The 24648-nt window shown below is 44.4% G+C and overlaps 1 protein-coding gene across 1 annotated transcript in view; it reads left to right on the forward strand.

Moving 5' to 3' along the window:
- The window catches only part of Meltrin (disintegrin and metalloproteinase domain-containing protein meltrin), a 146537-nt gene that overhangs the window by 107534 nt on the left and 14355 nt on the right, over positions 1-24648 (forward strand). Inside the window, exons 2-15 of the mRNA XM_077688055.1 lie at positions 9469-9563; positions 9800-9949; positions 10939-11021; positions 12255-12358; positions 13009-13052; positions 13139-13228; positions 13316-13387; positions 13556-13725; positions 14634-14718; positions 16751-16887; positions 17515-17686; positions 18341-18436; positions 20560-20691; positions 24461-24633. Coding sequence (XP_077544181.1) covers positions 9469-9563; positions 9800-9949; positions 10939-11021; positions 12255-12358; positions 13009-13052; positions 13139-13228; positions 13316-13387; positions 13556-13725; positions 14634-14718; positions 16751-16887; positions 17515-17686; positions 18341-18436; positions 20560-20691; positions 24461-24633 — 1603 coding nt within the window. The remainder of the gene's footprint in view (positions 1-9468; positions 9564-9799; positions 9950-10938; positions 11022-12254; positions 12359-13008; positions 13053-13138; positions 13229-13315; positions 13388-13555; positions 13726-14633; positions 14719-16750; positions 16888-17514; positions 17687-18340; positions 18437-20559; positions 20692-24460; positions 24634-24648) is intronic.

Raw genomic sequence — 24648 nt, forward strand, 5'->3', positions numbered from 1 at the left:
GAATGAAGGCGCGTAAACCTGTAATGATAATAATAAATGGCGCTGTTTGTTTGTTTGTTTTTTTGTTTGTTTGTTTGTTTGTTTGTTTGTTTGTTTGTTTGTTTGTTTGTTTGTTTGTTTGTTTGACCTGTGTCAGCTCATGTTCTGTGTGCGAGCACAATAATTCTCTTCCGAGCTATGAAACGAATAACGCTTTTGCTTTCTTGTCTTTTTGACGGGATTCATGGTGAGGAAATGTCCATTCCCTGTTAGCGCTTGGCAAAGAAGCTCGATTTTTTTTTTTAAACGGACCATGCATGGTGCCTGTCATGAGGAGGCCAACGTGGCTGGCAGCATTTAAATGCGTCAAACTTGTTTTATCGCCTCCTTTATTAAGGATCCTTAATAAAGGAGGCGATAAAACAAGTTTTATGAGGCACCTAAGCTTTCTCGAGAAAGCTTAGGTGCCTCATCAAACGCGAAAAGTGACCGTAGTTGTCGTCGTCGCCGACAACACGAATGGCACCGAAACGGTCCCCGCTGTATTCGCCGCGAGCTCGACATGTAGGTGGCGACAGCGTCGCGCTGCTAGTGTGGATGCTCCGCTGAGCGGCCCGTAAGAATGCACACTGTGGGTGCGCTTCGTGCCTTTTTCCCGCCGTATGTGCGCGCGAAAGGTGCAAACAAGAGTGGTATGCTGTAGTTCGGTTCCTCAACGTTCAATGTATAGCATGGAAGCGGCAGTCAGTTTTCATTACTACGCCAAAAAAGCGACGACTCATCGGGAATATCAGAATGGCCGTAATTGTGGCAATAAACTTGTACGCTGTGGTTCGTAGCAAGCTCGATCTTTCCAGACTATGGCTTTGAGCCTTCAATCGAAACAAATCAGGAAGAAACAAATAATAATAAATAAATAGAAACAAATCAGGAAGCCTCGATCTCTGAAATTCAGTTTACAACGGCAATCTCAATCGCTTTCACTGGTAGCGTGACGCATTCTTGCATTTGTGGGATGCCCTGAAATGGTAACATTACTTAACTGCCCCGAAATTCTTTCTAAGAGCTTACGATATTTTTTGTGTGTTCAATAGGTAACATGAAATTACTGAATTTTGATCAGCGCAGAGATGTAAATGTAACCGCTCTAACGGGTCTTTTCAATGAAATTTTAGCGACTCTGAAGGAAGGTTTGATGAATAACGGTTTAGGATCACTTATTTACGGCTTTCGTCGCAAGTGAACTTGCGAATTGAATTGTCCACGCACGCAGTACAATCAACATCTTATGTTTAGCTAGGTTTTCGCAAAGTGACAAGCAGGTTTACAGCGTGCGAACCAAGCTTTTGGGACCTCACAGTGAGCACATATTTTCTGTTAGGGCTGCTCTGTTGACCATTTGCGTTCCTTTTAAAATCTAATAGGTGCCTGCAACAGCGAGATGTGTTTGCATTCTTGCGTGTTTTCATTCTTGCTTACGAACCCTAAAGATGGCAATAAATGAAGTTGCGCTGTTGCAGATGTAGTAAAACATTTCCTTTTTATTTCTCCTTGCGAATCAGCGCAACGGGTTCCCGGTAACTACCTTGTTTTGTAAAGTGAATATCGCCTTTGTCTTGGCATTTAATTATTGAGGATTGGTTAAAAAATGAAATTCTGTGCATTTCGTTTTTTTTTTTTTAGGGAAGGAAGGGGGGGGGGGGGGGGGTCCTAACTACACTAGGCGTCGTGTTCTGTAGCGGTGAATAAGCAGTACGTATTCTCAAAACTGATTAACCCCCCTTTGGTCGGGGATTGTCCAGGAATTGTGGCTCGACTTTTTAAAAATTGTATTAAAAGCAAGCATTGTGGGAAAAAATAAAAAAAAACAGCGAGTCATGGCACACACCCCTCACACATGTGTGCAACAACGTGCATTATATTACGCGTTTTCTTCTCTTTCTTTAAACTTAGGTCCACCTTAACAGGTTAAGACGTGACCATATTAGGCATTTGGTTATGCTGAGTGAGACACGTTTCTGGACAAGGTGATTCATGTAGGATTTGAAAATGGTATATATGAAAATGACACACAAAATGCCACATGACAGACGCAAACTCACAACTGCTCAATTTTACCGAAAAATCCCCCCTAAATACTCTTGCGCATCCCTAGAAACGTAATTTAAATAATACGTAAAATTAGCAACTCGATACAGTTGAATAAATGTTTATTCCTCCTCCTCAGTATAAACAACGACTGTCCAAAAATGGTATTTATTTTAAAAAAGGTACGGGAAGGACACGATCACACAGGCGCTTGTGGGTGTAAAATACGTGTCCGGTAATGTATGGGCGATAGCGCACGGGTCGTGTGCAGTGTAAATGGTTTTGTTGCTTTCTTCTTTCTATAAGGACACAGCGCAATTTTACAAGGGTGTGGTATTTGCACGCGTATGCACAGGTCTTGTCGCTTCTTACCCGTTTCGCGTACTAAACTTTTAAATAATCTCCACGCCACCTTCAAAAAGCACCCTTCGACGTTCCCGAAACGGCAGACGACTGCAGTCAACAATAAGAAAGGTGCAATGTGTGGAAGCAATGTTTATAACACGTTTCACACTCAAGCGGTGACCAGGGCGGATATGTTTCGTGAAATTAAATAAGCGCATTAACCCGCAACGGCCGCTGATTATTGCGTTTCTAGATGAAATGCGCAAGCAGAGGTAACTATGTCATTGCTTACTGCCAAACGAGCACACATATTGGTTGTTTTGTCAGGTGCAGCACGCGTCTTGCGCCGCACGCAACGTGAAAAAGCAGACGACGCAAGAGCGCCATCCACACTAGGAGCGGTTCGTCCCGCCGCCGCCAGGGGCCGACTGTGTTCGCGCTCGGGGCGAATAGAGCAAGTAAATTGGGCTCATGAGGGATTTGAACTCGAGTGGCCAGAACGGCGGCGAGGTGCGCTGACCACAGCTGTAACCAGGCATTCGGAACAGGGGTGCAAGGGGAGCTCCCCCTCTTTTTTCGCACGGCTCCGCCAGTCAAGGGGCAGCTGTAGACTTCTGCTGAGCCCCACACGACCCCAAAAAAGCTTATTCGCAAAAGGCAAATGCTTATGGATCAGGCGATATTCAGTTGAAATCCCGGGGAGCGCTGGTCAATTAGATGACGTTCTTCGCCTTTATGAAGGGCCACGGAACAGCCCGGGCATAAGTACGCAAGGAAAATAAAGGAAAATAGATAATATTTAATAACGACGATGGTCATGATGATAATGATGTCTATGTTAGAAATTTTTGCAACCCCAGGTGGAAAAATGTTCCGGCGGCATTGCCCGACAGCGTGTTTCACCACGGCCGGGTTGTAGCGGAAGCGCGCGCACGCCACTAGCGCCATTTACTGCTTTGCTTTCGTGCACTGCTATATTCTCATGAGCAACTGCTAAGACGGCTTTCTTGTTCGGCCTCGGTGGCCCGGGGGTAGAGTCGCGGGTTTTCACTCAAAAGGCCTGCGTTCTAGTTCCTAAGTGCTTCTCTCTCTCTCTCTCTCTCTCTCTCTCTCTCTCTCTCTCTCTCTCTCTCTCTCTCTCGACGGTCAGCGTGGACGTTTTTTAAGTTCTGCGATTCTTTTACTAGAGTGTACTAAGACCTTCTAGTACACTCTCTACTCTTACTGTGACGCGAAGTCACACGTGGGGTGCGTTTAGGCTGCAAGGCTGGTCAAATGCGCCAGCCTGGGGCGCGTGCCGTGACAGCTGCACGTGGTGCCACGTGCGTAGAACCGGTGCACGCGATGGGGAGCTCTGACTGCGGGGAGGGTGCAGGGCGGAAAGCGGCCACTCGGTCTGTCGGAATAATTTGCGCCAAAAGACGAGGAAAAAAATAAAAGCGACTGAAACGCGAACACGTGTCTGTTTTTCTGAGCGTCAGCCACAATCATACAGAGAGGAAAATGTCAATTTTTATGACAACGCAGGATGACTTTTGCCCTCAAGTAGTCGTGTGATTACCGGTCAGTTTTTTAAATGCGAATGCATTTATTAGTCGGGGGTTGTCTTGCGTCCATCGAGCGGCGTGCGCCTGCATTCCTCCAGCGCGAGCGCACGTGAGCGCGCGCCTCGTACTTCTGCCTTCGTCGTCGTCGTCGTCGTCGTAAATGCGAATGCATTTCTTAGTCGGGGGTTGTCGTGCTCCGTCGGCGTGCGCCCGCAGGTGTTATCTCTCCGCGCTCAATGCCGAACGCATGCGCTTGAAGCGAGCTGTACTAGTTTGCTCGAAGCGGCAAGGACGGCGAGTACTGCGGTGTTAGTCTCGTGTCTAACGTGTATGGGAACTTGATATCGCACGCCGTTGCCACGTCTCCCGTTCGAGACACGTCTCCGTACAAGGACTTGTACACCCTTGCCTACACCGGAGACGGAGTCTTAGTGGTGACCGTGTACCTCGCGCCCAACCTCGATCGAGACGCGGCTATGGAAAGTGTGCGCGTGCGCTCCAAACCCTCTGACCCCATAGTCTTGGTTGGCGACTTCAACGTTGACGTGCGCAAGAAGAGTGGCGAGTGGCTGGTCGAGTACATGCAGACCAGGCACTCTATGCATTGTCTCTCTGCCGGCTTCGACACGTGCCCCACTACCATTCACGGGAGTTGCATTGATCTGGTATTTACGCGAAACTGTGACGCGCGTATGCTTCTCAAAGACCCTTTGACCGTGCACTTTAGCGATCACAAGGCAGTGATTGTGGCCGTCAGGTACACAAACAACGATAACACAAACAGGTGCTGATGAATAAATGATTACGTTCACACTCTCGTCATTAATTACGCCATTACTCGCAACACACTCATCGGTGCACCCAATGCGTTCGCATTTCTGCACGATTCCCTTCGGGGAGGTGCGGGGGAATTTTTTTACATTCCTTTCCCCAAATTTTTCTCATTTCTATTCCGCCCGAGTTCTGCTTTTTATCTTCCGGCACGAAATGTTAGTAGGCGTCTTGACCAGTCCCACTGCGTTGCTACGTTCCATTAAAATGTTGGTTAATCTGTTTGGCGGATGATATACCTTGTGTGTGCTGTCTACTGACAATCTTTGTCTGTTTCGTATTATAAGATCGAGGTGCGATCATTTACTCGGCTTGCACGAAAGATAAAGTTAGAGTCGATTTCTGATTGTAATGGTCGATTTCTCACACGCGTTGTCATGTGATTGAGAATCCCCGCCGTAAGCTTCCAGTGTCCCCCGGTGTGCCACTGGACTCGCTTTTGCCCGCGTTCTATCTAGTCGAACCTGTTTTTCTTCCTGACTCTACTTTCATATTATACATATTAAAAATATTCTGTTCTGTATTTTCTTTTCTAAATTTTGAGATCCAAAAAATTATAGGTCACATCCTGATTAGGTACAAAGCTTCTTGGCCAATCCCCCGCGTGGGTATGTGCCATGGTATGAGGCAACCAACCAACCAACCAACCAACCTGCCTCCCGACACCCTTGGCTGCTAATCCTGTTCGTAGCTTTAGGTTATCGGCGTGTGTCTGCCTGCTTTCCAACAGTACTTCAGTCATACTAAGGCGAGTAAGCGTTGCGGTCCGCATGACGCCCGGGGCCACGACGGCTACGTCTTCGATGCGACCACCACGACAACGTAGCCTTTATCGGCCGAAATTCCCGATGTCCAGGGCTTCGACGATTACCCTACCTTTGGGCCCTGTGGTCCGCCTGACGCTCTACTGCAGCCCGGCTGGTCCCTCTTTGCGGTGTTAGCTGCCTGGAATGCACGATGCAGGGCCACGGCGATTACCTCATATTTGGAGCCCTGCGGTCCGCCTGACGCTCTACTGCAGCCGGGCGGGTTCCTTTCTGCGTTGTTAGCTGCCTGGAATTGCGATTTCCCTATCTTTGGAGCCCTGCGGTCCGCCTGACTCACTACTTCTGCCCAAATGGTCTCTCCTGCGGTGTAGGCTGTGTGGAATGCCCGATGCCCAGGGCCTCGACGACTACTCCAACTTTGGAGCGATGTAAACGAAGCTTTTCGGCATGTCCTGCTTGGCCAGGACCGCAGCAAAAGGCTGGCGCTTCGAAAGGCCGTGAAAAACGTGCCCAGTGGCGTCAGGGGCGTACCTTTGAAGGTTAACGTTCTGTACGCTGACAGTGGCCGTACTGACGTCGTGCGATTAGATTGCGTCTACAGCAACGCGGAAGCCGGACCCTACGAAGTGATCGTTTGTTGCATACTTGCAGTGTGCTGCCAACAGCCGTGAGCTCGCGTCTCGACTTGACGCAGTTGTGGGAACAGGGCACACTGTGGGAAGCCGTGTTCCATACCGCATCTAGCGTAGAAGTTGGTCCCGAATCCTGCCTGTCTATCTGAATGCACGCGAGAGGTCCGGAATGAACCATCGGGCAGCCATAGCATCAATGTAGAATATCCTTGAAGAACTTGTCATCCTCTAAATGTAGTAACGTCTGTAGCAAAAGGGAAAATATTTCATGACAATTCCTCACGTGTGTGGCGTGTTCTTTAATTAATAGCTGTTTGCTTCCTTTTTTTACATGTCTGGGCGATGGTTGTTTGGAACCAATGTTACTGCTGTGGTGAGGCGTATTACATGAGGAGAAAAGTGGCTCGCACTGCTGCTCCGGTGCTCTCAGTGACCGAAACAGAAAGTGAATGGGGCAGTAAGTCAGAATTTACCGTCAGATTTCAGTCACAGAATTTACTGGCCGTCAGTAAGAGCTAATGCACTTCCACAGTGAGAGGAAGGCATCGAAGCGCCGAGTCTTCCGCTTCGCGGGCAGCGGAACAGCGCGTGTGGTCTTTATCCCGAACCCGTTCGCCGTGATCTACATGGGCGTCTTTGTTTTCTATTCTGTCAACTTGGTGCGAGATGTGCTGCGAGCACCGCGGCGGCGGCAACGCCACAATGATTTTGCGATCTGATCCGCAAGCAGCGGGCACCGCGCGCGCGCGGGTTTGCGTATCGGAAGGCGGCCGTGGTGGCGGCGATGGTTCTGCTACTGCTGCATTGTTCTCTGTTCGGCCGTATGGCCCAGGACGATAATGGGGCTTTTGTACAGCCTGGCAGTAGCTCGGGCACCACAAGCCGAAGGACGTTCCCGAGGTATGCACGGTCCGTGCTGGTGTCTTAGAGAAGCGTGCTTGAAGCGAGGTAGATACCCTGCGCGTGCGGGCTTTATGGTCTCAATAAGCCACCTTTCCCGCCGCGTCTGTTACACCGCGGTGACGTTGTTTCTCTACGGTATTATAAACGGGGCGACGTGTCACTGGCGAAATAAACCATGTCACAACCTAACGAAAATATTTTTGTAATAGACGAGATCTGATAACGCGAGTCCATTTCACTGGCAATTCTGAAAGAGGGGGGTGGAGGTCGTCTGCTGCGATAATTTGCTTAATTAGTTATGGTTTAATAACTAACCTCTATTTGGCTCAGTAACTAACCTTTAAGGGGAATTCGGCCACTGGTTTTGGTGGAGGGAGGGCAGGCATTTGCAAGGGGCAAACAAGTCCTGTCTGTTGCCCTGGGGAAGGCACTATTGTTACGTCTCCTTTATGTGGCCTCAAGTCCCTGCACCGGTTCACGATAGTTCAGTGCAGTTGCTGCCATAGGGAAATACTGACCCTGCACATTTTTTCTGCTTCGGCATGTGACAGGGGCACCGGCCAATGGCAGCGATTTTTTGCGACGGTCAGGACAAAAACTAAGAAGGTTCAAAGAGAGAACCCCTTTGTCCCCCCCCCCCCCCCCCAAAAAAAAAAAGAGGCTTAGCCCTCCTTGTTTTGGCAGGATTAGAGGAGTCATAGTTCAAAAAGAAAGAAAACAACTTGAGTGGTTCAAATGGGTTGTTGTGCCAGAACGCGTATCGTCTGCCTTCAATCGTTTCTTTTCGAAAGCACCTTCAAGTGCTTTCGAATTCAAGATGCGAAAGCACCTTCAAGTGCATTTCAAGGGCCACACCGAGGCTACAATTGCTCTTTCCTAACCAAACGAATAACAGCGTTAATTTCTTATTTACTACGTTATGTAAAATGTTTGAGGTGGATAAAAAGTTGTTACATAAAACAAATGGTATTTGAATAAATATTCAGTTGGAAAAGCCAGGGCTGACCTTTGTGAAAGAAACTATTCATCTCAACTCAAAAAGAAAACTCACTCTGGTTTCTAGAACCACAAAATCATCATCAGCAATTGTCCTAAGCCCCCTCACCTTCAAAACACTTCCAAAGCCTCTGTGCATGTCCCACTTTGGACGTTCAAGGAAAGCCGTGAACTTCTTTACCCGCTGCACTGCTGGCAAATCGTAGAAAGAAGTGTAGGAGCCTCGCACTGCACTTGCAAATCAAAAAAAGAGGGCTGCACTGCCCAAACTAGTTCAGCAAGTGTTGCCAAAGCAGGGACACTTATGGTCCGAGTTAAGACACCTAAAATTTCCTGCTTGCTAGGTGCGAAACACAAACTTTGAACTCTTAAACGGCACTATGCTGCACCTTTCAGTGTTTGGACAGTGGGATGACATGATTAGACAATTAGGTGTGCAAATAACAACCATGCAATGCTTGACAAAATAGTGGCAATTTTCACTGTATTTGGTGTCTAAAGAGCGCTGTAAGCACATAGTGAGGGTGATGTCGGAGTTCACTGTAACGTTCATTTTGAGAGCACAGCTCTTAAATGCCTGCTCCTGTGGTTTTGCGGCATCCCTCGTTCTTGTAACCACTGCTATTCTCTCCTTGTAACCGAGAGAACAAGGAATACACCGAAGGTAACGCGAGAGTTAAAGTGGGGGAGGAGAGTATAGTGAAGGTGTGAGGAGGAAGGCAGTATGCCGAGGGCACTGTGCGAGAGACGTATTCCGCGGCAGCTATGCGAATGGCCTAGAAGACTCTGCAGTTTGTACTGTGCTCAAATTTCGCATTAAAGTATCATAATCATCAGCCTTTTTTTTTTTTTTTTTCCTTTTTCAAACTGCAGCTTCTTGTAAAAGATAAAAAATAGACGTACTGTGTAGGCGAGATGATAGGAAGGATTTTTTTGTTTACTCAGTTTAACCATGCCATTGCATTATTTTGCACTGGCCTTTATGGTTTGGAGACATTTTGAAAGTGACCTTGTAGCGGGGGTCTTAAAATCTGTAATGGGCCAGTTCATTGACCATGTAGCTTCTTGGATGGGATAAGGGGCAGAGCTAAAAAATGGCCATTTATAATGCCCACTCATCAAATATAGTTGCTACTACTGTACACTAGTTAAAGATATGTTTGAAGTGCTAGCATCATAGCACTTGCAGATGAAGGTTGTCAATAAATGTAGTTTTAGGACATACTCAAGTACAACTGGTTATTTGTTAATGGCTACGTCGTCTATTGTGACGATGGGTTTATTGCAAAAAACGACTTGGAGATAAATTGTTAAAAGTTCGATTAATAGTTGAGCAACTGTGTCTTGTGTTCATTTGTATTGTTTTGTTTTGTGTTTCAGATATCAGGCAAGATTTTCTTAGGTATGAGCGAATTCATCCCGAGGTTATCGGCCATGGCCGGAGACGGAGGGACATCTCAAGTCTAAAAAATTCTGTGAGTATTGGTCATGTTTTAGTGTCTTCGTTTTACTTGTTGCTTTGTATTACATTTGGTGACCATAATAGTAGCTGGTACTGCTTCGACTATTTATTCTGGTTACAGGTTTGAGTGTACACACAAGTGTAGAAAAAAAAAAGCCTGGACTCAGTGACAGCAGTGCTTTTATATGGGTGCAACTTTTTTTGCTCTTACGAAAGTGAAGTTTATGACAAGGCTGTTGTGTTTTTCAGAATCATCAGGACGTCCTGCAAGTTTCCTTCAAAGCATTCGGTCAGCCTTTTACGTTAGACTTACGAATGAAGAAAGATTTGCTGCCATTAAATTATTTTGAAAAGCACCATGAGAACAATAGTCACGTCATAAATCACCCCATGAAAAGGGTAAGTCACCCTATTCTCAGGCATGCTCTTTATTCCATCCACTCTCTTTCTTTTTTGTGCATTATGTGTATTATCTTTCATTTTGAAAAGCCCTCTATTGCCCAATATTTATCCCCTTATTGATGTTTATTCAAATCAGGTTTCACATGACTTCTTCCTAAAAATTACAGGGCAATAACCGGAAATGCAGTTCTGGCAAAGAAAAAAGGGAATGACTATCGCTTGGAAACAAACTTTAATTGATGCCAAAAATTTCATCACAAACGCATGACAGTTGAAAAATACTTTGTTTTTCATTGGCAGTTGAGGAAAACCTTCTTGCAAGGGAGTTTCATCTGTATGTGCTTGACGACAAATTAAAAAAAAAAAAGTTAAAATTTGAATTTTATGTACCGAACGTACACCTGGGATATAGATGTGCCCTGGTGAAAGGCTACGGGTTAGTTTTGCCCATCTGGGTATTTTAATGGAAACTAACATCTTCACACATAAGTGTTCTTGTTTTGTGCTTCTATTAGAAAATCAGCCACGGTAACCAGAAATCGAGCCCATGGCATAGTGCTCTGTAGTGCCAACACATTAGCTACTGGGCCACCACAGTGGGCTAGACAACAACGTGGAAACGCAAGTACAAACGTTGAAAGAAATTGGTGGCTTCACAGCTTCCTTCAACAAATTCTCCACTGACGTTATTCTCTGCAAATTTAACCAGCTCTCATTTCTGGCATTGCAAACACGCAAACTAACTTAAAATACATACAGAGATTGTACGAGTTTGAAACCTTGTTTAGGTTCTGTTTTTAATTCTTGTCAAATATGTTATTGCTACTGATTAATGTTTTCTCATCAATAAAAGTAAAACCTGTATCGTGTGAGGGGTGGGGGAAGTAAAAAAATTGTCTGTGCTCGAAAATTTTGCAAACTATAAAACTATAAAAAGAAATCACCCTAGTTATGAGTTATCCAATCACTGACTTTTATTTTTACAGACCAACAAGCACTGCTACTACCATGGCACTGTTCGAGGACGGAGCAATTCTTGGGCTGCTGTTAGCACCTGTAATGGGCTCAGGTATGCAAGATTACTTTTTGGAAGTAAACGTAGCTGTCGCGCATTTGCTTTTATGAATTGTCTTTCTGCGGTCTTTTAAAGGGTGGTATTTCATTGGACTTACTTGTAAAGGAGTACTGACACGAAATGCTTTCTTTTTATCAGTAAGTTTCAACAGAAACCGTTCGGCGTAACATATTTTAAATCCATTTTAATCTTCACCCGCACGAGAAAGCCCAGAGCGGGCCGACATTACATCATCTGCTGCTTGCTCCAAACTGTCGACGTCGGGGCTCCCGTGACGAAGCCGACGCGCTGGCTGTGGTTGGCGCGCGCTGCTTCGGCGTGTGTACACGTCGTGGTTTTGGGACTGACGTCATGCTGCCCGGGCGCGTGGGGATGGTGAAGACCTCTGCCGGTGCTCGCGCGCGCGTCCAGAGTGGCAGCGATACTGCAAGAATGGTGACGTCACGTGATACCTCCTGTCATGGCGGCCGCTCGGTGTTCGTTTTCTCGAAACTGAAACTGACACGAATAAACGACGCCGTAAATGAATGTTTACGCTGTGCTCGACCGTCTAATGTGTAATTCTATGATTAGTGGGCTGGTAGGCACGCATAGCAGCGAAAAAAACCTAACATGAAAATTTCTTGTCAGTACTCCTTTAAAGCTATAGCATAATCACCGGCTTCTACTTCGAAAGTAGAAGCGGTAATTATGCTACAGCTATGAAGCGGTGCAAGGTGGTTATTATTAGGCGTTTTTGTTCCATCATGTTGCAAAAATGAGCAACCCTGTGAAAGTAAGCTTGTTCTGTACCATTAACTTCTAATGTTCTGTTCCAGTCATGTGCATAAAAGGCATGTTAAAGCTGTAGCCAACTCTTGGGTGTTTAAAATGAACTCTACTCGCAGTGTTTTTGTGTGTGCGCACATGTGTCTATGTGTGTGCCCTTTGGCTGATTAGCCCTTGCACCATTAAACAATAATCTCCTTCATATATAAGCATGTCACCATTACTTAACCTAACCTAGAGCTGCTAAATAGGCTTTTCCTTTTTTTGTGTGTGTGGCTTGCCCACTCTTGTTAATTTTGTTTGACAATTGGCTGTTGCATGTTAACTAGTGCAAATGTACTTGTTCGGCTGACACATGTGAATGAATGCTGTATCAATAAAAATGAAGCACGCTTTTCTTTTACCAGCAGGTTGTCTTCAAGTGGGATTTTCATTGTTTGTTTCATTCTCCTTCCATAGCGGAGTCGTATTTGATGGCACGGAGACGCACTATATCCATCCCACACCGCCTGAGCATTTGTTCTTCAAAGCATCAGATATGAAAGAAAAGGCGTGGAGATGTGGTAAGGTCCTACTGGCTGTGCACACTGTTTGCTGTCAGGTCCGGGGCTTGCTTTCAGCCTTGTGTTCTGAAACTCATGCACGGCTGCTTGTCATTCGTAGGGCTGATTTGTCCCAATAACAATAATGCCAACGATAACAGAAACTTCCTACAACCAAGCTAGCCACTAAGGAAAACAGGTGAAGCGGTGGTGACTCGCCTGCCACTTTCTCAACGGGTCCTTATGATGTCACAAGGGCTCATTTGTGTGATTGGCAACTGCCGACCAAAACCATTACCAAGAAGCATGGCCGTGCAATTGTAATGGTGCCATTAGTCACATCATTGCTAACGTGCACTTGACACACTCGTAACTACATCTTAGTGTTCCCCCATTACACCACTCGTGATGTTGTCTAGCGTGAAATCTGAGTTTTTGACCTTTTGCATTAAAAAACGTTCTTCGAAGCTGTAATTGAGTTGAGCGAGTGAGTTTCCACAGGCTAGTTCCTTCAAATGAAACAGAGCCGTATTTTGTCTTCACAGCCCCTTTAGTGAATCTTGCAAGAATCACTTTCTTGTATTTTTTGTTGCTATTTTTCTGCGCGCTTTATAAAAAGCATTTTGTTCTGTTACTTGAAGCATGTCTGACTTTTTTCATTCTTTCAACAGGTTTCAATGACTCACTGGACCTTTTGGGTGATACTCGTAAGCGGGTAAGGCCTAGTTTGGTCAAGTTATTTCTTAAAATTCTTTTGCCTGATATAAGTGGCTGATTATTTTTTCTTTTTCCTTCTTGTAGCTAAAGCGATCTGTTGTGATTCAGCCCCCTTTCAAGAGTAACGCAAGGTCGCGCTATGTAGAACTTTTAATTGTCAACGACAATAAAGAGGCAAGTAGTCTGTGTGGCCCCTGCATAGTGCAGTATCCTTTATTTCAGCGAATAGAGTATTTTCTAAGTATTCTTGGTTCTTTACAGTTCATAAAAATGAAGCGCAACAAAGAGGCTGTGTTCGAGAGAAGCAAGCAAATAGCAAATGTAGTCAATGCGGTGAGTTTGTGTCCCATATACATATTTTTTTCATATTTCATAAAAATTTCATAAAACTATATGCAAAGCATGCCAAAATGATGTAATGATGAAAAATGTCTTTCTTCTGCGATGACATTGTTCTCTTTTTTTTTTGTGTGAAAATGATTTTTTTAATTCACTTTGCAGCTGTATGCTCCACTGAATATATTTATTGCACTGGTTGGAGTCATTGTTTGGACGGAGCACGATGAAATAGTTATGTCTTCAGATGGGGATGCTACGTTAACAAAGTTCTTACAATATCGCCGGGAGCGGCTTGCTCAAGAACACCCAAATGACAATGCTCAGCTGATAACGTGAGTAATCTGTTTGATTGCATGAAGTTCTGTGTAGTATGTGTTAGTAGGCCTGGAAATAACGCTTTATGATCAAATGAAGATGAGTTTGTATAATTTGTTGAGTATTTATTATGTTTCTTTCTGAGCACGTCTGCATTGGAAGCCATTCTGAACCTTAAGAAACAAATTGTTAAAAAGAAAAACATACAGTGTAAAGGAACAAAAACCAGGCAAAGGGCACGACATGGCATGATGTTGTTTCATCTTTCTGTTTACACGTTATTGACTTTATTAATTTTATGAGGGACTACCAACTCCTTATTTCACATTGCATGTCAAGTTTCCCCACCATCTACCACAATAACTAACTGGCTGTTCAGTGCGACAGAAGGTTGGGCGAGTTGGTATTGATACGTTATGAAAGAAGGTGCGAAAGAAGACACCGACGCAAAATAGAAGGTACAGAATAGAAGCACGTCATCCTGTGTACCTTCCAATCTGCATCGCCATCTTTTTTTGTGCCTTCTTTCATAATTTCTCTCGCTGTGTTAGGTACTCCTTATAATGATTATCTCACTGTGTTAGCCACTCCTTATAACTACACATGTCAAGAGGAATGTAGCACCATAAATGAAAATAGCATATGTGTCCACCTTTAATTTAAACCACCCAAGAATGAAATCGTCTCAGCTTCATTTTTGAATGGAATGTCTGTCTATAGCTGGCACTTAAGCGTATAGCACACACCTGTCTGTATGTGGACGAAACCGGGCTGCAATTGCTCACGTTGCGTTGCAGTCACAGTGGACTCCTGCGAGCAGCTCTGTGCTTCATCAAAGTAATTGATCTCTGTTTAGAGAATGCTTGGGTAGAGATGTCGCCACTTGCGGTGCTGGTCTGCATTGCCTTCTTCCCTTTCCCCTCAGAGACATTGTACTGGACAGCAGTGTGGTAGGCAAGGCGCTCAAGGGGCCCATCTGCACATACGAGTACTCCGGTGGCGTTAATAAGGTAAGCCCGTCGCGCTTGCTGCATCGCACTGACAGTGAGCAATCCTTTCTACCATTCCAACATGCATTTGTAGGCAAGTGTATGTCAGTGTAACAGTCACGGTAAACTGCTAGTTCTCCTGCCCTTTCTCTTTTGCCCTTTCTCTGTGGAAGGTTAACTCCAGCTCGGGCAAAAGGTTATTGTGTATTGAAACTATCCTAAGGTTGTTTTCAGCATCTTCATAGCTCCAGTAACTTGCCAAAACAAATTTACACAAGTATGCTTTTTTTTTTTTTTTTTTTTTACTAATGGGAGTTGTAGGGGCACTCGTAAACCGATTACAGTGCACTAAAAACTAGCATCCCTTACACAGCCAAGTAATCAGGTACCAAAAAAAAGTGCACAGTTTCACACTCATTGGATGTGGAATTGGCATCAATGTAAGTGATCAGTGTTTGAAATACACGAGTTCAGATGGACATGATAATGGCAGCCAACATTACCTTTTGTGTGCAATGCTTTTTTTATTCTTCTGCATGAACAATGACAGAATTACAAGTGTTCAAAAGCAACCCGATCGTCAATTCTCTCTCTCTCTCTCTCTCTCTCTCTCTCTCTCTCTCTCTCTCTCTCTCTCTCTCTCTCTCTCTCTCTCTCTCTCTCTCTCTCTCGTGTGTTTGTTTCTCATGCACACACATATGCCTGCACTTTTACGCACACAAGCTCACTTGCACACACGCTCGCCCACTCACCCACATCCACAAAACACAGGAAAATTTTTTGGTTAATTTTGAACTGGATTTGCTGCTTCCAGTTTATTCTGTTGTTGTTGTTTTTTTTTTTTTTGTTTTTTTCCTTAAAAACGTGATGTCCAAAGGACACTTTTGTGGTGAAGCCTGTTATCGTTTGATCTCAAATAAGCAAGCATTTTTCATCAAAATATTGCATGCAGTTGTCCTGTAAGCTAGATCTAACTTTTTTTATTATTATTAATGAAGAAATTCGATGTTTTTGATTTCGTCCTAATGGGTTCGCTATGTGTTACTGTTACATTTTTTATCATTTATACATTGCATTGACAGAGCTTAGCAAACAGTATGTAACCCTGACCCAAACTCTTTAATTCCCTTGAAGAGTAGAAAATGTGTAGCAACTAGCCAAAGTCCTCTAGCAGATCAATCAATTTGCATATAGTTTTTTGTACATTAAACAGTCAAAATTTGGGAAATGATGGTTACTGAATTTCAAGTGAGGCCCTCAAAAGTTTGAAACGAACGTAAGGAAATGCAAAATTGAAGAAGGTGAATGTTACATAACTCATATACGAAAATAGCGATCAAGTTTCTTTTTTTGCTTTACTTATTGGAACAGTCAAAGAGAAGAAATAATTATGGCCATTACTTATTATCGTTTACCTTTTTCATGTAAATACAACACGTTTTAATTGAATCAGTTGAGTGTTCATCAGTTTTTCTCTTACATTGCAATGTATTTCTTATAATAATTGTGGCATGGAGAACTTAACATCGAGTTAAAGCATCCTCTTCAACAGCTTCCTTAATGGTACCATGTGGACACTGGTGGCAGTTTAAAAAATAAACTCTGGTTTAATTATGGGAGCGCACGTGGCACTCCATATTGCTTATATAAAGGCTTTGTCAGCCTGAAAAATTGGAAGTGATTTTGTTGACTTGTTCAGACTGTATCCTGTGTACGGAAAGAGTTATTTGGGACTGAAGTGGCAATACCAGTATGCTTTGTTATCCTCTCCCATCAGGCCAGCTGCTATAGCCTGTGGAATATTGCCAAATGAGACTTGAGAAATTAGATAATTTTTGCTTACAGGTGGTGATATTTGGTGAGCACCAAAGCCTTCGTGCTTGGCTCTGTACTTCCATCATTATGTGGTCATTAATTTAACACAGGCGATTTGAAACCCTGGAGTCCAGTAGTCAAGCAGTATATTCAGTCCCTAATCATAGTGGAGTAGTTCAGTTAAAAGTAGGGGATCAAGTGCAGGGTGTGGAAGCATTGCCTTTGCGCTTTCACTCAGGACCACCACGAAGTGGTTGGCGTGGTGGCCACGACTGTGGCCCATGAGCTGGGCCACAACTTTGGCATGGAGCACGACGACAAGGATGCCAAGTGCCAGTGTCCAGAAAAGCGCTGTATCATGGCATCGGCAACCAGGTAAGCTGCATTCATTCACCTAGTTTGTAAATACTTTCGAGGACACTTCTTCGTGTCTGCAATGGTCTGGGCTATATAGATGTTGCGGTAGGTAGTACCTGCAAAGCAATAGTTGGGTGGGGTAAGAATGGGACCTGACGAGAATGTAATACTGGGAGAGTTAGTGTTTGCTTGGAAATAGATGCAGCCCATGAAACATTGTAGCCATTTGGTTTTTGGCCATTGAGAAAATTGAGCCAATTGTGTGCCATAGTGCCTACTGGACCCTTCTGGTGTGAGCTGTGGGAAATGGCCTGTATTTTTGCCATTTGGCCGCTTTTTTTTTTTTTTTTTCGAAACACAGCTCCCAAGTGGGGTGTATCTGTTTTGCCAGCAAGGTGATCTAATTCGACTTTTCTTCAGTGTCCCTTTAATTGATTAAACAGTGCATGTAAATGCTGTGTTGAGTGTGCACATTGATCGCACACATCAATTGCTTGGTGCGCTGCACAGTTTAGGGGCATGCCACATTACAATTTCCTCCTAGGCAGACAGACTGGAAAGCCAACTAGAAACGTGGCGAGCAGTCTGTGCATTTCTTTTTAGCGTACGACGTGCAAGGGTGCCCTCTTTTGTTTCCACTGGCAGCAATCCGCCCAGCCCGAGCCAGTGGTCGTCCTGCTCCAAGCAGTACCTGCAGTCGTCCTTTGAACAGGGCATGGACTTCTGCCTGTGGAACTTGCCGGAGGACATCATGGGCCCCGTGTGTGGCAACGGCTTCCTTGAGGAGGGCGAGCAGTGCGACTGCGGGCCCCCAGAGGTGACAGCTGCCTCCTCCTCCTCCTCCTTCCGGTTCACACATAGTTTGAAAGATGCTTGAGGACAGAGGGCAACCTCATTTCATTGGGAAGAACTAGCCTTTGGTCCCTCCACTCCAGCACCAAAAGTTCTTTTTTTTTTCTTTAACCAAAAAGGGCAACAAATAAAAACCCTTTCCAACTTCATGCCTCCCAACGTCATCAGTGAGGACGCAATAGAGAAAGCACTGAAAACACAGTTGTCAGTGGGTTAACTGTGTGTTAGCATTCAATTGATATGATCAAGCAGAATTATAGGCCCCACTAAGTTCACAGAATCATGTTTCTTGTTGGTGCCTCTGGTGGGCAAATAGCACAAACAAGATCGTGTGAGATCGTACGAACTCAGCGATAAAGTGGCTGGTGAGTCACCCCTGCTTCACTGGTTTTCTTTGATATATGTACATTATTTTTAAGGTGTTTGTGATAAAATTTGTGTTAGTGTTATTGGGGCAAAGCAGTCTTTTTAATGAATTAAACTTGGGAGTTTATCCTCTGACCACTTTGAGCTGCGAGTGTCAGTTTCCTGTTATAATGGCACTCGGCATTGCTGCCCACCTTAGGCATGCTTTTGCATGTGAAATGTGCAACAGTTTATGTTCAATGTTTTCTTGCAGTTTTGTAAAAATCCCTGCTGTGATGCGTCAACCTGCAAGTTCAAAGGGCAAGCCACATGTGCCATTGGAGCTTGCTGCGACATTTCCACTTGCCAGGTAACTTTTAGGGGTTTTGAAAATTTGTTTTAAACATTGAAGCTATTGGCTCTTCTGCCTCGGCCCACCATGGCACACGTGGAAACTAATGAGCCATGAAACTGATGGGCTATCACAGTAGCTGTGTTGCTGGTGGAGTGGCCATTGAGCAGAAGGAAGCATCACAGTGAGGAGGGCTGCCTGCCCTGTCCGAAAAGACCCTTCAGGGATCCTTAATGTGCTTGTGCATCCATTTCGTATGCTCAGTGAACACCATTTGGGCATTTGACAATTGGTGCGAAACCCGGGCCTGAAACAACACCAGGCTTGTTACGGGCATTAATTTAAGGATAGTTTACCGCCATTCCTACTGTGCCAGTCTATAAAAATGTTTGTTCTATTCAAAGCTTTAGTTGGCCTTGGATGAGAACACTAGCTTTGTTGTGTTAGCCAGTTTGTTTGCTGGTCAAAGGTTGTGACTGGCAAACAGCCCGATTCATGATGCTGTCAAGAGCATTCTCAAGTGCACTACACTTAACTGAGGTGTCTGGACAATGAGCATTAGTTTTCTGCTTAGAACTAATTTTCCATAAGAAGAGGCGTAATTTACGGGGGGAGCATAACATCAGCGGTGTAGCGCTGGCAACTCATGAGCTTCGGAGCAGGAACACACCATGTGTAAAGACTGGCATCATGTGGTGTGTGTAGTATGGCACGTTGAAGTGGAAGCACTAGTCCTCGTGTCGCCACGTTGGGCAAAAGGGCACAAAACAAAGTGTGCGCTCCACGAAGTGGCATGGCCAGCATGGACAAACTGAGAATGTCAACAGATATCGAGGTGTGTAAAATATGTCACAAAGAAACGTCATAAGCTGCAATTCGAATTGTTCCGACAGATCTCCAAATACAGATCCATTCCGCGCTTACGCACCTATGACGTATCTGCAACAGATTGTCCCAAGAATTCTTTAGTTACTGTATCCATAAATTTTTCACTCTATCCAGATGAAGTCAGACTGTGCAAATATCGCAAGCACAGCCTTTTTCTGGTTTTATTGAACACATTTGAGTGTAGTCAGCAATTTACAAAAGCATTGCACCCTTTCTTTGATTGCAAAACTTGCAACTTTTAGTGCATAATATGAATGCGTAAAGCAAATTTTTCTGTTTTCCTTAGTGTGCATTATTTAGTTGTAGTAAAAGAGATTTGCAATGCAGAACTGAGGTATAACTGCAGCCCTGACATCTCAAACTAAAATCCACTTGTGAATGTGTAGCTATGTATCTCTGAATTCAATTATGGAGACTGTTTCCATGCTTGCAAAAGTTCCTTCAAGGTGAGGACACCTTTGTGGAGGGGGTTAAGTGTTCATTTGTATAAACAAGGTTAATAGTACAGTGTTGTGGACAAATGTTATTTGGTTAGCCCGTTAAATTGCTAGTTTTATTCATAGCTAAAGGTAAGAAAATATTATTTTTTTATACCACATAAATCTGAGGCTTCGAAAGCAGCAGTGTTTGCCTGTGCCTCAAGAGCAATATTCTGAAGTGGTGTTCGGCAACTAATAGCATCTGGTAATATGCGACAGCTGTGATCAAGGGCCATTTCAGTGTACAAGCAGCATCATACCTCTGAATTGTGGCCTGATGCCCTTGGATTCCACTGGGCATCACAAACATCCCCCAGTGGATTGCATAGCCTACTGTGGATGCAAGGTCTCAGCCATAGTTCGCGTCTGTGAGAACATTACGCTTAATTAATCAACGCAGGGTCTTGTACTAAACACAATTTTTTTTAATAAAAGCTTGAAATTATTAACATATTTTTTATAGCTTCCCGTAGCCATTGTTTTGTAGAAGTGAGGTGGTAAAATTTTCATGTGCTCAGATGTGGGGCATATTAAAGGTCCCAAGTTCTCGGAACTGTAGGAATCTGTCCACAACAAAATTAATTATTCATTCATTAGTCCACAAGCTTATTTAGCAGATCAAACTTCAAATTTTTGCTCTGCTCTTACTTTAGTAGCTTTGTTTTTGTTTTTTTGTTTTTTTAGATAACACAAATATAGTTTTGCACACATCAGGCATACATACCATGCTGTGAGTAGATTGGTAGTCTGAATGTTTCTTCTCATTATTTTTAGGTTATGAAGGCTGCTACAATGTGTCGAGATTCTGTGACAGAGTGTGACCTGCCAGAATACTGTGACGGAGTTTCAGAATTCTGTCCCGTAGACGTCTTCATGCAAGATGGAACCGAATGTGGTGGCGGAAAGGTAGGAGACTAAACAGATGCATTTGGTGGGATCTCATTATTCTTGCACTTGGTGGCAGGCATTGACGTGTTTATGGATGGCATGGCGGTAGCACTTAGTGCTCTTCTAGAGGCCCAACTTTTGGCAGCATTTTTGTCAGATTGAAAAGAAAAAAAATAGCCGGAAGGAAGCATGGCTATTTGCATAATAAATTTCTATGCAAACTAGCTGTATTTGAAATTTAAATTGCTTTTATTGTCTTTTTCATTTTCACATTATACATGCATGGGTGTCTGAATCCTTAGCCTATTGGTTAGTAGTGGATCTATTAAAAACATATCACAGAGGTAATCACGGTATATGCTATGTACAATCACATGCATGAAAGAAATGCAGTATGTACACTGTCAACAATAGTAAAAGAATCTATAGGAACAGAAAAGGATGCCTTCAAGATTGATTACAGTGCAAAAACAAACGCTTAGTTCTAAACAGATAAATGAAACTAAGGACAAAACAACTGTATCTGGTTTCCATTGCAATAAAGCAAACACAACAGACCACCCGTCAGGAATGAAGTACGTCATCAGTGGTAAAAAGCTTGTGGGGACCAGGGTTCTTACGGCGACCCATCCCGCGCTCGAGACGGCTGCAAGGCTAGCTCCACTGAACTCCATCCATGGACCGCCAACTGGTGTAACATCAGAGAACAGCAAGTAACACACAAGACACGAAATGGCCAAACTCACATTTTTTGGATGCTCGGTGGATCAAACTGAACTAGCGGAGCTGTCAAAATTAATAAACAAAAGTAAAACAAATAACATTCGTGCATACAACATGGCGGCCATCGAGGAAACTAGAAAGAGGAGGAAGCTTGAAGGCAACAAGGAGGAAGCTGGCTATTGGCAGAGACAGAATGTACGCACTTGGAGATGAACAGGGCAACGTTACGCACAATATGGAAGAGATAATAAAAATCGCAGAATGGTTCTACACCAGGCTATACGCCAGCGACCTGGAGCGAGACAAAGTACCAAGCCTACTAGCGTTGCTTGTGATGTTCCACCAGTAACGAAGGAGGAAGTAGAAAAGGCACTTAAGGGCATGAAAAAAGGGAAAGCTGCAGGCGACGATGGCATAACCATAGACCTTCTAAAAGAGGGTGGAGATATAATTCTAGAAAAGCTTGCTGAACTATTCTCGGTATGTTTAAGGACTTTAAAAGTACCAAAAGCCTGGAAAAACGCCAACATAGTTTTAATTCAGGGAGATAACAAAGATCTTAAGAACTACAGACCCATCAGACTTCTGTCGGTTGTATACAAGCTATTTTACCAAGATAATACTTATCCACATAACTGCCAACCTAGACTTCCAACAACCCAGGGAACAGGCTGGGTTCAGAAAAGGATACTCTACAATGGATCACATCCATGTCATCAACCAAGTAATAGAAAAATGCGCAGAGTAAAACAAACCACTTTACATGATATTTATAGACTATGAAAAAGCGTTCGATTCAGTAAGCACCGCTACAGTGATGGACGCCTTAAAGGACCAAGGAATAGAGAAGACCTACCTACGACTCCTAGACGACATATATGAGGAATGCACCGGCAGAATTACACTTCACAAGCAAAAATGATAAATCCCCGATCCGAAGGGACTCGAGTGCGACAAGGAGATACCATCTCACCAAAATTGTTCACAGCATGTCTGTAGAGTGTTTTCAGGAGGCTTGACTGGGAAAACTTAGTCTTACGGATAAACGGCGAATACTTGAGCAATTTAAGGTTTGCAGATGACATAGCCTTGCTCAGTAAATCTGCAGAGCAACTCCAAAACATGATTGAGGAACTAAAATCACAGAGCTTCGCTGTGGGGCTAAAGATAAACATGAATAAAACTAAAGTGATGATAAATAAACATGCTGAACGCGCCTTTTTTAGACGAGGAGGCGAAACACTGGAACAAGTACAAGAATATAACTACCTCGGCCAGATGGTCAGTGCGGACCCAAACCACGAGAAAGAAATCAGGCGCAGAATAGGACTGGGATGGAGTGCATTCGGCAAGCACTCGCAAATAATGAAAAGTAAGATGCCTCTATCCCTAAAAAGAAAGGTATCCAACCAATGTGTCCTGCCGGTAGTGACATACGGAGCGGAAACTTGGCGACTTACTAAACAATTAGAAAGCAAGCTAAGGTCCACTCAACGTTCCATGGAGAGAATAATGTTAGGAGTAACGCTTAGGGACAGAAAACGAGCTACCTGGATTAGGGAGCAAACTCGGATAGATGATATCATAGTCCAGGTTAAGAAAAAGAAATGGACTTGGGCTGGCCATGTGGCACGACGAACGGACAACAGGTGGACCACAAGGGCCACAGAATGGACACTGAGAGACTGGACTAGAAGAAGAGGAAGGCCATTAACTCGATGGAGAGATGAAATAAGAAAATTCGGAGGCAAGGAATGGACACGGCCAGCACAGGACAGAAACGGGTGGAGGTCAATGGGGGAGGCCTTCGTCCTGCAGTGGAGCCAAATAGGCTGTTGATGACGAATAGCGTAGTTAGACTCTTCGCTTGTCCTGACCCAGCCGACTGGTGAAGACCAGGAGAAAGGCGCAATGGGGGCAGACAAAGGAAGGCAAAGCCGGAGCTCCAGTACTGGTGTCCGACCGCTCGAACCCAAAAACCCCTTCCCTTGTCCTGCATGCCCGGCCGGCTCCCCGGGGCTTGAGCAGGCGAAATGGGTTCTCGCCGAAAGGCAGTAACAACAAAATAACCCCAGTTTGGAGGTACAAAGAAAAAGCCTCGCATGTACTTTATTGCAGTTCAAAATACGTAACTCTTATTTCAAAGATACTTTGTGGCAAAGAAGTCCGTAATTGGCCGTTGATGCATCTTTCTGATTCAAACGATGGCTCGCTCAGCCTCGTGCCCGATGTGACAGCTTTCATCATAGCTGCCTTCAGGTCTAGCGTTATAGTCTTTCGCTTTTGCTTCCCGTGCATAGCACGATAAAAGATAAGGCTGAAGCACTCACAATAAAAAAGAAAACATGCAAATTACTTAATCACTGCGTCTCCAGTGGCGCACATCGGTGTGTGACAACAGTTGGAGGCAAGCACATCGTAGCCGTGCATGCCGTGTGCAGTGAGAGGAAGGTAGGAACGGCTTCGCGGGTGCAGCATGCACATGACGTGCCGTCCAGCCTTGCGCGCATTGCTGGAGGATGCATGGCGGGAGTTCTGAAATACAGTTTTCACATTGCGCACCGTCTCAAATCTATGTTGGCACTGTTGTGAAATTGGCTCAAAATTGTATTTTCTAGTGAAATTTGTTCATTATGTTCTATAACGGGCAAGTCTTACCTCGTTAAAATGAAGTTAAAAATTAAGTATTGGCTCATATGGGGACTTCGAAGGGGAATTGCAATTTGCTCATTATATCCATTATTTCGTTATACCTGTCTCGTTATAACAAGGTTTAACTGTGTTTGGAATGCGAGCTGCAGTCTGATGCATCTTTCTGGTCATTAGTAAATATTTTGCGACTACCTTAACACAAATTAAACGTCACGTGCAACAATTTAAAGGGAATTGATGAAATGGAAAGAAATCCGTGATATGTGCTTCTTATTGCGTGAGTGGAAAAAGTGCCCTTTCTTGCCAAACAAACACTACAAAAGCTTTAAGTGATCCAATGTGCCTAACTGCTTGCAGTGTAGGTGTGCGTGCGTGTACTACTAGTGGGCGATTGCCCCCTCCCATTGTGCAGGCCTACTGCTTTGCAAAGCAGTGCCGTTCTCACGAAGACCAGTGCCAGCTTCTCTGGGGCCGCAGCGGTCGCATGGCTGACCAGCGCTGCTTCGAGCGCAACGACGATGGCGTGGTCAATGCCAACTGCGGATACAATCGGCTCAACAAGACGTACAAGAAGTGTCACAAGGAGTGAGTACTTGGCTG

The sequence above is a fragment of the Haemaphysalis longicornis genome, unplaced genomic scaffold (assembly GCF_048455015.1).
Source record: "Haemaphysalis longicornis isolate Haplotype H1 unplaced genomic scaffold, Haemaphysalis longicornis Haplotype H1 scaffold_1, whole genome shotgun sequence".
NCBI classification, from domain to species: domain Eukaryota; kingdom Metazoa; phylum Arthropoda; class Arachnida; order Ixodida; family Ixodidae; genus Haemaphysalis; species Haemaphysalis longicornis.